At 38.6% G+C, this 15,907-nt stretch overlaps 1 protein-coding gene across 3 annotated transcripts in view; it reads left to right on the top strand.

Moving 5' to 3' along the window:
• The first annotated feature begins 6,151 nt into the window (after positions 1-6,151).
• Positions 6,152-15,907, top strand: part of LOC137197976 (collagen alpha-1(IX) chain-like) — a 30,041-nt gene continuing 20,285 nt past the window's right edge. For 2 of the 3 annotated variants that reach the window (XM_067611533.1, XM_067611534.1), the window contains exons 1-5: positions 6,153-6,370; positions 10,421-10,506; positions 11,986-12,057; positions 12,931-13,060; positions 15,298-15,694. In XM_067611533.1, the coding sequence (XP_067467634.1) occupies positions 6,342-6,370; positions 10,421-10,506; positions 11,986-12,057; positions 12,931-13,060; positions 15,298-15,694 (714 nt within the window). In that variant the 5' untranslated portion in view covers positions 6,153-6,341. Of the gene's footprint in view, positions 6,371-10,420; positions 10,507-11,985; positions 12,058-12,930; positions 13,061-15,297; positions 15,695-15,907 lie in introns of all 3 variants that reach the window. The other variant, XM_067611535.1, reaches the window with a different exon arrangement.

The following is a 15,907-nucleotide window of genomic DNA, read 5'->3' on the forward strand; positions in this document are numbered from 1 at the left end:
TAAAAATGTAGATTTTAGAGCGCCCTGGGGATGAATTCAATTTGAAATCTAGAATTTGAAGCTTTGTGATTGGCTGACCAGTATTTTCCTCACTTTCACTATGTTAAGGTTTCTTTTAATGATTTCTTTAACATTTCTCAACACAAAAACACTGAAGTGTCTTTGATAACTCAACAATACAATAGGTTAATGTTAAGGCCAGAAATAGTTCTGTTCCTGGCACCAGATCAGTTTCCCCCGCAGTTAAAGTAGACTTTTCAAAGTATGTTACCATGTAAACTGCTCTGAGATCAGTTCTAATTGCAGGAAAGTTAGCCATTAATCTACTGCAATTATTGACATATTGGTAAGCATTCAGGAGGCAGTTTAATACATGCATGATGTGGCTGAACAAACATTTTGAATCCTAAGGGGATGGTAAACACACTTGTGTAATCAGATTTTAAATATCTAATTGTTAAATGGGTGAAAATGAATCCTAACCACATTTTACCCACATGTGACAATGCCCTCAGTTGCTGACTATCCTCACATGATAGCTGAGGTCAAGAACTCTCTACAACACTTGGTCCCATGTCTGAAGCCCCTTTTATTGCTGAATTATAAGCCTTCAAACATGCACCAAGGTAAAGGTTCAAAGGTCAGTGTTTCAAAACAGGAGCCATGTAGAATCTTCATCCTGACATATGTTACTCTCCAGACTGAGAGCTTTCCAACGATGTATTTGGCTTAGCTCTACGACAAAGTTTTAATTTTCTCATTTCATAGACACAAGTAAAATCCAGTTTGATGAAATATATGGAAGTGACAAGAGCAGGGATTAAATGAGGGATGTGAAATGTAAAGTCCAGTTTGATAACACCATCTTCATCCCGTTTATATGGCCATGGTACAAGATTTGATGCACACATACATACACATACACACACACACGCTCTCTCTCTCACACACACACAACATTGGAGTGCTTTATTGGATAACATGGATCAATATTAATTGAGGAAGACTCTATGTTTTAAGAAAGATGATTTGATATTGCATATCCTCAGCCACATATTCTCGGAAATATAAACTTACATGAGCAATTTCACATTTTACAATCACAGGCTACAAAACATCTTCTCTTAACAGAGATAAGGTCATTTGGATTTGGGTTGCGGACGACTGGCGGCAATTTGAAATGGAATGAAGTCCACCGACGGCAGACAAACAGTAGTCAAAGCACCAAGTCAGCCCACAACACAACGCACTTCCTGAGCCTACCGCTATTAAAAACTGACAAAAACAACTTTATTTATCAGAATCGTAGGAGAAATAACTAAAAGTGATGGCCGTAACATTAACCTATCGTATTTTTGAGTTATTAAGGACACTTTCATGTTTTTGTTTTGAGAAATGTTAAAGAAATCATTAAACGAAAACCTTAACATGATGACAGTTAGGAAAATACTTCGGGGCAGGTCCTCTAGTCAGGCAATTGCAAAGCTTCAAATTCTGGATTTATTCCTGGGGTGCTCTAAAATCTAACTTTTTATTGAAAGAACATCATCAAACAGTTACATAAAATAACACAAATAACAACAGCTCAGATAACTACACAATGCAAAGACAATGATTCAGACAACATACAACTACATGGTTTCAGTAATAACAGTGTCCATAGAAACCACCATAGCAGCAATAGCCAGAAAAAGCCTAAAAAAGTTTCATAATAACTGACAAACTAAACATCATACATTCACTGAATGATGATTATGAAAATAAAATGCATATTTCTCTCTAGAAATGTTATCAAAATGCAATTTAATGTCGAAAACAAAAAATATTGCATTTTCCACTTAGAATAAAACATGAATGTATTATAAGAGCTGGTTACTGGACAAAAATGGCACCCATTCAGTCCAATAAGAATTGCTCAGCTGGTGCATATGATGGTGCATTGGCTTGAAGAAAGTTTTGCAAATATAATATCTCCATAGATCAAAAATTCATAATAGAAAAAGGTATAATTGAACTTGTTTGCAGTTCATGGTGTCCTGTCAACAGTTTTACACATATCTCTTTTACAATAGTGGTCTATTGTGAAAATGCTATTTGGGCTGCAAGGGAATTTTTTGCTGCAATATCGTGAATGACCACTGGGAAAAATTGGCTGCAAGGCTGAGCTGTGGAGCCCTGTCCAGGTCTTATAATACATCCATGGAATAAATGGAATGGCAGCCATTTTTTTGTTTTCACAGACAGAAACTTGACAGTCAAATGATGTGGATGCAGGCCAATAGAAAAGAATAAGCCAAAAAGAAAAAAAATTGTAGGGATCCCACAATTTTAGAGCCATAATTGTGAAACTAATATGTTTTGCTCTGTGGATCAACGTAGCTGTTACACATTTTGATGTGAGACTGGGTTGTCCTGGCAGTCAGGTACTGCAATTAAAATGCCATCTGTCCTAGTTAAACAACTCTTCACAGACAAATCACTTGTCAGATAAAGGGGAGGGGAGGATTATGTAACGTATGAATAAAAATGTCCATGGGCCATAAGCTGTTGGCTTTGGTAACTGTGTGTTTAAGTGTTGTCAACAGTAGGAAATTAGTTTGCTTTGCCTGGCCTTGTTGGTTCTTTTGTGCCTCTGATGCACCAAGTGAATCCTGGATGATTGTTTTCCTCCACTGTTCCCTGTTCACCTTCCACTTAAAACAACCCAAAGTCAATTGCTGCTTTTCTCTCATGGCATTCTGCCATAAGCTCCAAGTACTCTTGATTAAGAGAGGCGCACTATTGATTTTTTTTTTCAGACAGTTGGCAGGCCCAGGTGACCATATAGTCTGAAAAAAATTGGCAGAAATTTCAGAAAGGTTGCACACCAAGGACACTAATTTTCACACAGTCCGATATCAGACTTGCATGATGATTTCTAGTCTAGGAAAGGAATATTACAAATGATAACAGTGATTGCTGTTGTAGGCTCTATTAGCTGCATTTAGCTTTTAATTTGACTTGGCTCAACATCCTCATTATCAACATCATGATATCACGCAGTTTTTGTACAGTTGTTATTATTAGCAGGACATTTTGTCTGAGTAAATTATGTAGAGTGCTCTTTGGTGATATAATGCAGAGAGTGGTTGATCATGGACACATCTACCTCACCCTCAACTCAGTTCATATTGTCTGACAAACTAACATGTTGTCTAGGCAAGTGACAAAAGGATGAATAAGAAACATAATGAATGCTTCCATACAGGGTACAAAGAGTCACTGAGTGGTTATGAAAATGAAGTGCTTCACAGTCATCAATCTCAGCCCAAGTGAACACCGATGTCAGATTTTGGAGTGGCATGTTGGACAGCACTCTCCACCACCACCATCAAAACACAGACGATCCTTTTGCTTTTAATTTGTCATTTCCATAACTAACCTACATTTTTGTGAAAAGACTCAGATTCAAATAAATCAAAATCATGCTAATAATGATTCCCAAACATATTTATTTCTTTATTGTTTTGTTGGAGAAACCTGGAAACAGACCTTCATGCATGTAGCAGTTTTGGAGGTCTCAAGCTAGTGTCACAAACAGCTAATTCCATTCATAAATCAAAAGTTTAGTATATCAGAAGTGAATAGAGTAGGCAGTTTATTTTGATGAGAGTGTTGCCTCATTTGTTTGAAGTTAATGTTACCTTGAAAACTACGATCATCACTGTCCTCTTGTTACATCTCCTCTGCCTCCTAACCTACTGTATCTTTCACAAGCTAACATTAACAGTAAACAGCAGCCACCACAGTTTATGGCATATTTTCTCACTTTGGACAGGGCTATGTTAGCTGTTTCCTTCCTTCTTTCTAGTGCACCAGCTGTCACTACTTCACCAGCCATAGGTGCCAAAGCAGCAAAGAACCACATGTGAAAAAACAATTGGGCAACACTACCTGACTTACTAAATGTCTTTTTCAAGCTATACCTCTGGCTTCAGTTTTTTTTTTTTTTTTTGTTTTGTTTTTTTAAGGTAAACTAAACATTTCCTGACAGCAGCTCTGTACATATACAAGTCTGTCTGCTGAAAGCAGATATAACACATTCTTCCTCTTACAAATGAAAAGTTCAATTTGTATTTGAATCTCAATTCAATATGCCTATGGTGTGGTATGAGTAATAACGTTAGCTTATAGTGGCTAGTGATAAAGTTAACAAGCTTTAGATTAACTATTAGCTATTGCTGTGTAAGCAACATTACTGAATCAGTTCACTGACTTAATGAGCTAATGTTACACTACATTTTAAAATTCTGTGTTTTCCTGTAACAGTCACAGCTGCCTCATCAAAATTTAGCTAATTTTAAAGAAAGTTATGTTTGGGAGTGTGTTAGCACTCTCAACCTATATTTGCTTGTTCAGACTACAGTATGAGTGATGTCACATTCATTGCATCCAATCTATGGTTTTTTGCTAGTTAACATATTGATTGCATCCTTTCCCATATTATGTCACTGTTGGCTGACTAACAAAACTGTAAGCCAGTTTGTTCAGGATAACTGAGCTGACTTTTGAAAAGCCAGTGTTTGAATAGATTAGAGCAAAAGACACAACAGTTTATTATGTCACACTGACCTCAATTAATTCACAACACATAACACATAATCCTCACTGAACGACAAACATTTATTTCTAACATCTCATAAAAGAAATATACACCCACAAAAAAGTTTTTTCCTGCATCTAAAACCTACCAGGGTGCAAAGTTGCCACTTTCACACTGCTTAAATTTTGGTGGACCAAAGCTTGTTATTGTTCCTTAAGATCACAACACCCCTGCTTTTACATTTCCACAACAGTATCAAGCTGTACTCTTGAGGGCCTTGGTGTGTGCGACTCCAGGTCACAAGTATGCTAGTCATGGGGCCTGCCGCGTGGATGAATAATCACAAATTGTTTTCTCTTTCCCTCTGCCCGCACTGTCTGTGCCTGCTCTCTCATTGAGAGCGTGAGCTCTCAATTATCCAGGCTGGACACATGATCTCTCTGCCAGATCTCTGAGGAGGCCCAGTCACTGTATCATGTTTCCCTTACAGCTCTTTCAGGCGAGCATTGTGGTGTAGCTATAAAAGCAATCAATACAAGTCATATGATATAATAACAAATACTTTATCCTTGACCTTTATATTATTGGCTAAAGTAAATTACAGAGTGTCATATGACTGTAAGGTTACTGATCCTTAATCGTAGAACATCTACTATATAATATCATATAGCAGGGACAGCAACTGCCAGGATCAATAAATCAATAATCTAAGATTTACACACAGGAAACAGGTTTTATAAATAAAAATATTAATGAAAGTTCTATGCTGTGGCATGCATCCTTGCAAAAATAAGTCAGTCATTATGCTGCTGGACAACAGTGGTTATCACTTTCTCAGATCAAAATGATCTTCCTTTTAACGCAAGTGTTGCAACATTTGTAACACATTCATCCTTTTAAAACACAAACGACATTTTCTTAGTGCTTCAGAGACATCTCTGCCCACGGGCAAAGTGGTTCTTGTCACTTCAAAATTGTTGTTTACCATAGCAGCTGGTGAATCTCTTTGAGGATGAGAAAGTCATACCTGTAAGAAATGCCAGAATGTCTGCACAAGCCAGATAAAGTCAGAGCAATGAAGAATGTCACAGAGTATTCCCTACCACAAATCAGCCTATCACAGATAGTTTTAGACTCTCAGATCTTCCAACATAAAATCTAGTTTATTTAGCAGATCAAACATCATAGGTGTAATGCAATTACATAACATGCAGGATATATAAACAGCTCATCCGCCTGAGGCTGTTCAGGTAATAACAAGGTTTGTTCATGTCAACACTACAGGCTAACATGCATTCTTCACCTAAACTGATGAGTGTACGTGATTATGAAATCCACATTTCATCACTCAGTGGCTTCCCTATCCTGACAATAATTATTAGGAGAACTACATACAACCAGCATATGTCATTAGGGGGCACCTTAGTGAAAAAAAACACTTGAGAAAGGAGGAGGAGAGGGGGTTACACATAGAGGCCCACAGGCTTCTGCATCTTTTTAAGTGTTGGTAATAAAACACAGACACCACCTCCTTAAGAACTCCTGGCCAATGGGAACCCATTGAACAAACTTTTATATGTCCACAGAAAATGCTTGAGCATCCCTTACACCGCTCCTCTCAGTCAGTCCCCAACATGCACAGGTAGGACTGACTTCAGGAGGGAATTTCATGTCTGTGGCTCCTTCTGTTCCTGCATCTCACCACTGCGCCTTATTGCTGTGCCTGTCTGTCCCCAGTCAAGAGGAAGGGGAGTGAAACATGGCTTTCCACTGCTCTGCTTTGATGAGGTAAGTATGTCATGTTGAATTTCTGTCAAGGTTCTTCATCAGCAAGTTTTATCTTTAATCTCTGAGTGTGGCACTTTTCATTATAATAAACACCCAGTTCAGACTAGGTGTTCACTAATAGTGGTTCCCAGTGTGCAGCTATTTTTAATCTTCATTTAGAAAGAGGAAACATCATCTACCTATTTCTTCTGTGCAACCCTCTGATAAGTGCAAGAAGATCTGTAGCTTAGCCATCTTGGCCATTTGCAATTTAATCTGGCCCACACACACACACACATAAATCTCTATTGCGTGACATTTCAACAGAGCAAAAGTTTTTAAAAAAAAGCTCTTAAGTGACTTTAGCCATTCAGTGTTTCAGTGTTTGTTCAGTTTGTCTAGAAACAGCCTGACTGAATAGTAACGCCTCCAGCATCATCATCATCTGTAAGGACACATTCACGCATCTATTGCTCAGAGCCTTTGTTTCTGCAACAATCAACTTTAACATGACTCAATTGTACGGCTGATTGCTTCATCCATTTTGGGTAATTAAGACAAATGAGAGAGCAGAAATCGTGCAAGGAGTGTTGGCTCACTCTCAGCATTCTGAGAGGACCTCAGGGATATCACGACATGGGTGGCAGCAAAAGGGAAGTCCCATCAAATGTTGATGAATGTGTGGAATGAAAGGAGATGACATGTCATTATTTAATTGACTTGACTGATTGATTACATGACAAGACTTTTACCGGAATATATTTGGGAAATTTTTTGTCCCAAGATGTTTAATTTACATGTATTTTTCTTTACATTTGAACTTTGACAACTCTTAATACAGTATCTGTGAGAGAGAGAGAGAGAGAGAGAGAGAGAGAGAGAGAGAGAGAGAGAGAGAGAGACAGAGACAGAGAGAGAGAGAGAGTACAAACAAATCTCTGAATTTTCAGGATGCACATTACACAAATTTATATTTACAGTAAATGTGATACTGATGCATGTTTGACAGCATATCGTGTCAGATTCAGGGCAAATAAAATGTGAAGCTCAAAAGCTGACATTTAGACAGCAACTGTCAACATTTTAAATCCATCAACCTTTCAAATAGCTTTGATGTCATTATTTAAAGTGACAACTTAGCCCTGTGGATTTCTTTGGCTGTTATGCAAAGGAATTAAAGCAGCTATTGTCTTTGTAAGTTTGTTACAATTTGAGATGCAACCTGAAATGCCCTATAATCATTTTGTGCCAAAGAAACATGCAAAGCCTTTGTTGGCTTTGATTCCTTCTCTTCTCTTCTTTTCGATGGTTATCTACAGAACTAAAAGCATGACCACATACTGTAAAAGGGGAAATGCAAGACAAGCATAGTCTATAATTATTGTATGTGAGGAGATCCAGATTAAGGAAAACAAAGTATAAAATGACAGTTTGCAGAAAAAAAAAAAAATTGATTTGGCTCATATTTGTGTTTATTTGCTTTATGGTCATAGTCACCTGACTTAAAGGAATAGACATGTTGGGAAACGCTTATTCACTTTCTCGCCAAGAGTTAGATGAGAAGATTGATACCGCTCTCATATTTGTTCATTAAATATGAAGCTGCTGCCAAGAGTCTGTTAGCTTAGCATAGGATAAAGACTGAAAGCAGGGGAAATAGCTAGCCTGGCAGCAAAATGTTGTTTGTTTAATCTGTACAAAAAACAGTGAATATTTCAACCTTTGGACACAGCCAGGCTAGCTGTTTCCCCCGCTTCCACTCTTTTTGCTAAGCTAAGCTAACAGTTTCTTGGCTGTAGCTTCATATTTAACAGACAGATATAACTATGGAATTGTACATTTGAACAGAGAAAGCTTCCCTCATATGAGATTTCATCATTGATGTGTAGTTGCACTGGTCTAGACTGTAGATGGGTTGGCATAGAAGGCAGCCAGTGAGTCCCTCTGGGGCTCTGAAGATGCTCCTTTAACTTGAAAGGCATAATGTTAGAGCCCAACGCCTCCTCTGAAGAGACCTTGCTGACTTAATCATTACTCACTTCTCTGACAGTACACTCACAAACATATGGCCTTTAATTAATCTCAAAATCTGCGCACATAAAAACCAGGCTGGGATAGAATAGACAGTGGCTGATGTCTCCGCTCCTTTGATTGGTCACTTTGAATACTGACCATGACTTTTAATTGGCTGTTTGGTTTGATCACTGAAACAGTAGAAGACAGGCAGTTGCCTGAGAGAAGAAAGAGAAACATAAATAATGATAGCGGATTCTCTCTTTTCTTTTTTTTTGTCTGGTTGTTTTTTGCCACTTACACTTGTGAAAGTGTTCGACCTTGTATTTTCCATTTTCAGATTTGTGAAACCTTTATTTTGCTTATGAAAACAGAAAAAAGGATGATTTCACTGATATTCCTTCATCAAGACCACATTAGAGTAGGTCCAGAGCAAAAACCACTATACTTAGACCTGTCAAATCTGGACCAGATTACTAAGGAGACTCCAGAGAGTCATTAAAACACAGTTTCAGATTTGTGAGACCTTTATTCTATTTGTGAAAACACAAAAAATGGCCTGTTTATGTGCACAGATTTTTGAGACTAATTAAATGCCATTCACACACCATCATCCACATACTCCGCAAGCAGGCAAACGTATTTGTAAGAGTTCACACACTGGAGATAGGTCACACCCTCACCACCACCTCCACCTCATCTATTTCCCAGATTGACGAGTTACAACCTCTGCCTTTCGAAGATGGTCCCATCACTATCACTCATGTTGATGATGGATTTGGGATTGCTGTGGAGAGTTGTCACAGCTCAGGAAACACATACAAGGAAGCTAAAGGAGGAAAGTGTGATAATGCGAGTGAAAGTGTGGACAAAATGTACCACTGCAGAGACACATGTTCTGCTGTGTAAGATCACCTTGAAAAAGCTGCATGACTATTACTACCATTTATCATCCACCTCCTCCAGAAACCCACATCTGCAATTTTGATGTATGCCATGATAAATCACTTTATCTATGTTTATTTATGTATTTGGTTCATGTAAATGATTCTGAAGGCTTGTAGTGATTCATATCCTCAGCAAGAAAGCTATTCTGGTGACTGTCTCTGACTTGGAAACAAGGCAGCTTTAAGGGTAGAAATGTCATTGGTCAAGTTAGAGCTTAATGGGCGGAGCCAAAAAACAACAGTTTGTCTGGCTGAGCAGCATAAGATGAAAGGCAAGAGGTCAAAAGGACTACAAGTCTCACTCACCTGGCCTCAAAGTACCCTTATTAGTTTAAAGCTACAGTACCAAACAGTTAGTAAGCTAGTTAGCTAGCCTGCTAATCTTTCAATATCATGAATGATAAAGCTATTTGAGAATGAAAATATAATTCATTTTTAGACAAAGAACCCCAAACTTAAAGTCTATTTTTTTCCAAAGCTTCTTCAGAAAATTGAATTTGCTCAGTTGCTTAGTTTAAATAAATGTTGTGTTTATCTGTTGTTATATGATGTGTCAGTTATTAACAAATACGGTACGCAGTTGCTGAAAAGGCTGAAAGCTCTGGAAAAATTTAGCAAGCGGACTTTGAGTTGAGATTGATTTGTCAGACTACTATTTCTGAGGTCAAGAATGAAGTATCATGCTTTACTTATCTTTTGAATATTTTCACCATATGTGAGGCAATTTTGATTTAAGCTCATTTCTGGGTGTAGCTAACTAGTTTAGCTAACTAGCATGGCATAAAATGGTGATTTCATGGCTAACCCTCCAAACCAATTGAAGTTGAACTTAAATTATTCAGCTAATATCATAACTGTCTGACTTGCCGTTTAGAGTCATATGCCATTGACTGTAATTTTTTGTATCTGTACTGGAAGGCAATGCAAATACAATTTTGAAAGAACGATGTTAACTTTTTCTTCACTTCCATGTACTCAGGATGACCACAGAGGTCACCAGAAATAGCTTCATGTCATCCTTGTGGTGTTTTATTGATTAAGACACAAAGAAACTGTCAAAGATCATTAGATGCATGACTGAATACTGATTTTCTCCGTCATTCCTGAACAGAAAACAACCATGGTATCTATCGATGTCGGCTTACTCCCCTGTCTGTATGGCTCTGCTGTCCCTCCTCCTTGCTCCAGCACTTGGACGTAAGTCACCCACAGCGCAATGCACAATCATTGACACATCACAAACTCAATGTACCATATAGTCCATGGACGCCACTATTACAGTGAGTCTGTTTGTCTTGTAAACACAGACAAAGAAGACGTGGGTTAATGTTAAAGCCTGTGTGTTGACTGTTGCTGGGTCATTCTCTTTATCAGAACTCACAAAGCAAACGCCAGAAATAGCAGACATGCTGTGCTGGTCTGTGTCGTAGGATTAAATCAGATTAAATGTCCCCTCTGATAATCACAAGCCCATTCTCTGCAGTTGTTTGGGGACACAATAAATCTAACATGAACCTACAGTGAGTGCCAGATACAGTAGGTGTACTGTTTTTTGAAAATTTACCTCATTGTCACAGCACACATGCAACTGCATGTGACATCTTAATTGTGGTTCATCTCTCGCTCATTGCACTAATGACTGGCTTTCTGAGCGTAATGCTGCGGCAGGCAGTAACTTTAACAACTTGAGGCCCACATGCACAGTCAGATAAGTGTTTAGTCGTAGTAAATATGGGATTATAAATACCGTCTCACCACTTTATCTCATTTCTCAGCAGTTATGTGGGATCTAAGAACAGCTTCCAGATGTGTTGTGTTCACGCTTCTCACTGTAAATGAGCTGACTCAGGTTATTGACTGGGGAGCCCCTCTGGCTGTCACCATGCTTGTTCCATGGAGTTTTTCGAGAGGCTTTTCCCCTTTAGAAGTGCAGTTTAGCAACTCAAGGATAGCGCCCTCTTCTGATACAGCCTAGGAATTGATTTTCTACTGCATGAAAAGAAAATATCTTAAGTCACACATAATTTATATTAATGACAGTTTGTTAATGGCAAAGAAAAACTAGGCCACTGTTTTCTTTAGTGGATTAACAACACAAACACACTGCCAACATAAAATTATAGATTTTTCAAACAACAGAAAAATATTAATAATAAAAGCAGAAATCAAATGGCAGTATGATGTATTGCAAGTTACAGTTTCGAACAAAGGGGACCTCCATCTTTATAAATCATACACACATAAATAAAAAGGGAAGTTGCCATCTGCCATATTGACCTTCTAAAACATTTCTGATGACTTATGGCTTTGGCTTTATGTGTCCACAGTCATGCAACACTAGCCACAGTATTTATCAACATTATGTTTCCATCTTTGATGACATATTTGGATCAAAAGGGGTGTCTGTATTATAAATTTGAAAGACTGTGTTGATTAGTTTGGAATATATGAATATGTGAAACACTGTAAGTGTGGTTGTAAGAAAGCCCAACATTAAAAATGCACCACAGTGCATTGTGATGTTAATCCAGTCTGGCATTAAAGACCTTGCTTTTCCCTTGTATATGTCTCCTGGAATACGCCAACTGAATTAAAGGGACCGGTAATATATTGCATTTGTCAACTTCAGCGGAGAACTAGCGTAACAAGATTATTGCTGTTGTTTTGTCCTATCAGAACTGGACCTTAACCGCTTGGATGGCGATACCGTCTGCCCACCAATGAGAAGCGGACAAGATGACCTTCCAGGTGAAAACATTCTCTGGTGATACTGGAACACGTGGAGATTATCATAACTGGGTGGGGGTGTTCAAACAAAAGTAGAAGCAGCAGTTTTAAAACCACAAGCCTAAGCCGCTAAAATCCATAAAAGAGAAAATAGACTATCCAAAGGAAGGTGGTAAGTTTAATTAGTTGAACAGGGTGGGCCGCCTAATGCCCCAAGACACCTTTAGATTTCAAATGAGGCAAATAAAATGTTCCACTTGAACTTTACAGAATTTTTTTAGTTGGAACAATTCAAACTCAGCAAGATGGTAATTGCTCGCCACTGCCCTGTTGGAAACAGTTCACTCCTCTGACACATCTGTGCACATTCTGCTCTGTGGTTTGATGAAGTAATGTGTGTTTCATTCTTTTTTAAAAGTTGTTAATTTCACATGGGATTAAAGATTATTCATTTTGTTGCTTCCTCATCTTGTTATCTCCTCATAAGCTTTATCATAAATTTCTTGTGATCGTGAAATAATTATTCCATTATCATGACAAGATGTTCTAAGTTACCAAAATGGTTTGCCTCATCAAATGACAGCCATCATCAAAAATATTAAAATCATTCACCATCATTTAATCATTGCTACATAATAATGCAGAACAGCACTCATGCACTCATAATACCAGTAGTGGTGCAAATGCTAATAATCAAGCAACAACAACTGCTGTCACTACATCTGCTAGCACTGCTATTACCTATCATATTAATAATGTCAATTATTGCTTCTAATACTGGATAATATGTTTGTTATTTCAATATATCATTGCTATATTTATCACATACAGTACATTATACTGATCATTATTACCATCACCACAATCATGTGCATCATTCATTATCCATTATAGGTTTTGATCTGATCACACAGTTCCAGCTGGATGTGATCCCTCTGAAAGGTGTGAGGAAGGTGGATGGCTCCACTCCCCACCAGGTGGCTTACCGCCTCGACAGGGAGGCCAACTTCCAAATTCCAACCATGTAAGTACAGTAAAGAGGGTTTTAAAAAAAACAGATAAAAACACTCACGAATGCTGGAGAGCAGCAGTGGTCTCCCAGTGCAGGTGTTGCATTATTACAGGTCCGGCACAGATGTTACTGCATGGCAAGCAGCATATAATTGGTAGAGAAAAACATGTCTGAACCTATTTTGCTTCTCTTAGATCACAAAGGCATTTTTTGTAATGTGTGTCAGTGGAGAGATTGGAAAAGCACCTCTTGACCGTGTTCAAACATTGTCTATCTCTGGGAGATGTAAAGAGACATATTTCAGAGTGCCTTTTTGGTAATGATTTATCTTCTGCTGCACAGACTCCTTAAATGGTGTAGAATGAAAGTAAAATAACAGGTGCTGACAACATCACTGGCTTCCTGTGAAGATTTTCCCTAGTTTGTAATTAAAGGTAAGCCATAGCAGCATGGTTGAATTAGCCCGTTTTGGTGGCCTTGAGCTATGAATTCACTATCATAGGCTCCTAATGGGAAAGCCCAACCCCTTAGAAAAATGAAAAAAATTAGTTTGATACAAACTTTTGATACAATAAGCTAATTAATCAAATATTCCAATAGTCTAAACAGAAAATCGACAACTTTGATAACTGTTAATTAACCATTTAAAATGGTATTCAGAAAGCAATTTAATATTTCACCTCTAAAGATTTGGAGGACTTGCAGAATTTTCAGAATTTTAAAAAGAGGAGTCAAAATTGAAGCAGCTGAGAGACCTAGACTTGTAATTTAACCATACTTCAAAGTATGGGTCACTGGATCCTACATTTCCCATAATGCAAGCAATAGCATTCTCTGTTAGGCTCGTCCTTGCCTGGTATATGTCCATGTCTTTCAAAGACCACAGTTCCAATTAGTAACACATGCTCCCCATTGCGATTGAACTGTTCTTCAAGTATAAAATTGGTGGAGTGCCCCTTTAAATTATTTATCAAGCAAAAATGGCAAACTCTCAATTAGTCACAGCTTCCAAACTGTGAGCATTTTGTATGATTGTAAAATGAATGCCTTTGTGTGTTGGACTGTTTGTCAGACAAAACAAACTCTTTGAAGATGTTGTATGGGGCTCTAGGAAACTGTGAGGGGAATTTTGTTATGACAAAATGATGAATTGACTAATTAAGCAACAGTTTCATTCATAATGAAAACATGTACGATGTAGCCCTGGTAGATAATATGTTACAGATTTAGACCTGGTGTTTTGTATTTATCTAACATGAGTGAAAGGCATGCTGTTCAAAGCGTAATTTCAAATAACTGGATGCGGGACAGAGTGTGCAGGTTAGTGGCTGCATCACTTTACATAACCAAAGACGTCTCCTGGTGTTTCCCAGTGTGCCTGCTCCGCTCTGTTTTGGCTAATCTTTTCCTGCAGGCCAGCTTTCTCAGAGGCTGTTATGTAACTCACTGGCACCCTGTATCTACGCCACTCGGGCCTGTCACACTGAATGTAAATACATGTTTATTTCCCTACGAGTCCAGTGGCACAGACTGTGCTTTGAAGTCTGTCCCCGCCAGCAAGCTTTAGCTGCACTCCCTCCTCTCTTCTGCAGGGCAAAAGCAGCACATACTTTAGACTTTCTCACCTCAGGCAAAGCTAGAGAGTGGTCTTCATTTGTTTTATTGGGTTACAGGAAACTCCTTCTTTATTGCTTCACCTTGATCGTTTACAAGATGGTAAAAGCACGGCTGCAGCGCCCATCTATGAATGCACCACCTACTGAGAATCTGGCTTGTTAAAAACACAGAAAGCACCAGACTGCAGATGCTAACTAGGACTGCACATTGTAATTGAAATAGTGATTTATGCACCTAGGCAGCCTCTTCCACAGTATCTCATTTGTGATATAATAGCATGCCTTAAAACCTGTCTTTGATTCTTTGAAGCATGTAGCTTTAATTCATTTGTATTTGAATCTCAAAGACATGGGTGACGGACCTTTGAAGTTATTTTTATCTCACGCTTGATTTGAGGATAGTTCTTCTTAGCGGTTATTTTGTGATCATGAATTAACTTTGACATGAAATTTATTTTGAAAATTATAATCTGGCTGGGTGAGAGATGTCTTTGAGGTTTTCCTTTGAGTGTCAATCAATAAAAGCATGCTAAAATATCTCTCAGACTTCACAAACTAGAACATTATGTTGGTAGTATGTGGTACCCCAATACTTCAGCTGATTTGAACCCCATTTCCTGTTTCCCCTCTCAGGCTGAACTTTCCCCGCGGTTTCCCTGACGAGTATTCCTTCATGGCGACCTTCCGCATGATCAAGAACACAGTGAATAAGGTGTGGAACATCTGGCAAATAGTCGACGAAGACGGCTACAAACAAGCCGGACTGAGGCTGAATGGTGACCAGCAGGCTCTGGAGTACTTCCTGATGGGTGCCGATGGCAACCTGCAGACCGTCACCTTCCCTGGCCTGTCTGTGCTCTTCAATACCAAGTGGCACAAGGTCATGATCGGTGTGGAGCGCGACCAGGTCACTCTGTATGTGGACTGCCAGCCTGTGGATCAGAAACCCATCAAGGGCAAAGGCCCCATCAACACAGAGGGAGACACTCTTATTGGCAGGCTGGATGCTGATCCCGACTCCTCCGTAGTGGTAAGCGAGGATGCAGAATTGCCTGCTATATTTAATCCTGTTCACTGACTCTTCTTACAAACTACTAGTGAAATAGTGCTCTCTGCGAACAAACATGCTCAGGTTTATATGTGTGCTGAGCTCTGCTATAATTCTGAAGTGCTGCTGTCACAGCAAAGCTGCTCAGCTGGATTCCGGTGAAAAAAAAAACTTAATCCCTGCAGAAAATCGCAT

The sequence above is a fragment of the Thunnus thynnus genome, chromosome 15 (genome assembly GCF_963924715.1).
Source record: "Thunnus thynnus chromosome 15, fThuThy2.1, whole genome shotgun sequence".
NCBI lineage: Eukaryota > Metazoa > Chordata > Actinopteri > Scombriformes > Scombridae > Thunnus > Thunnus thynnus.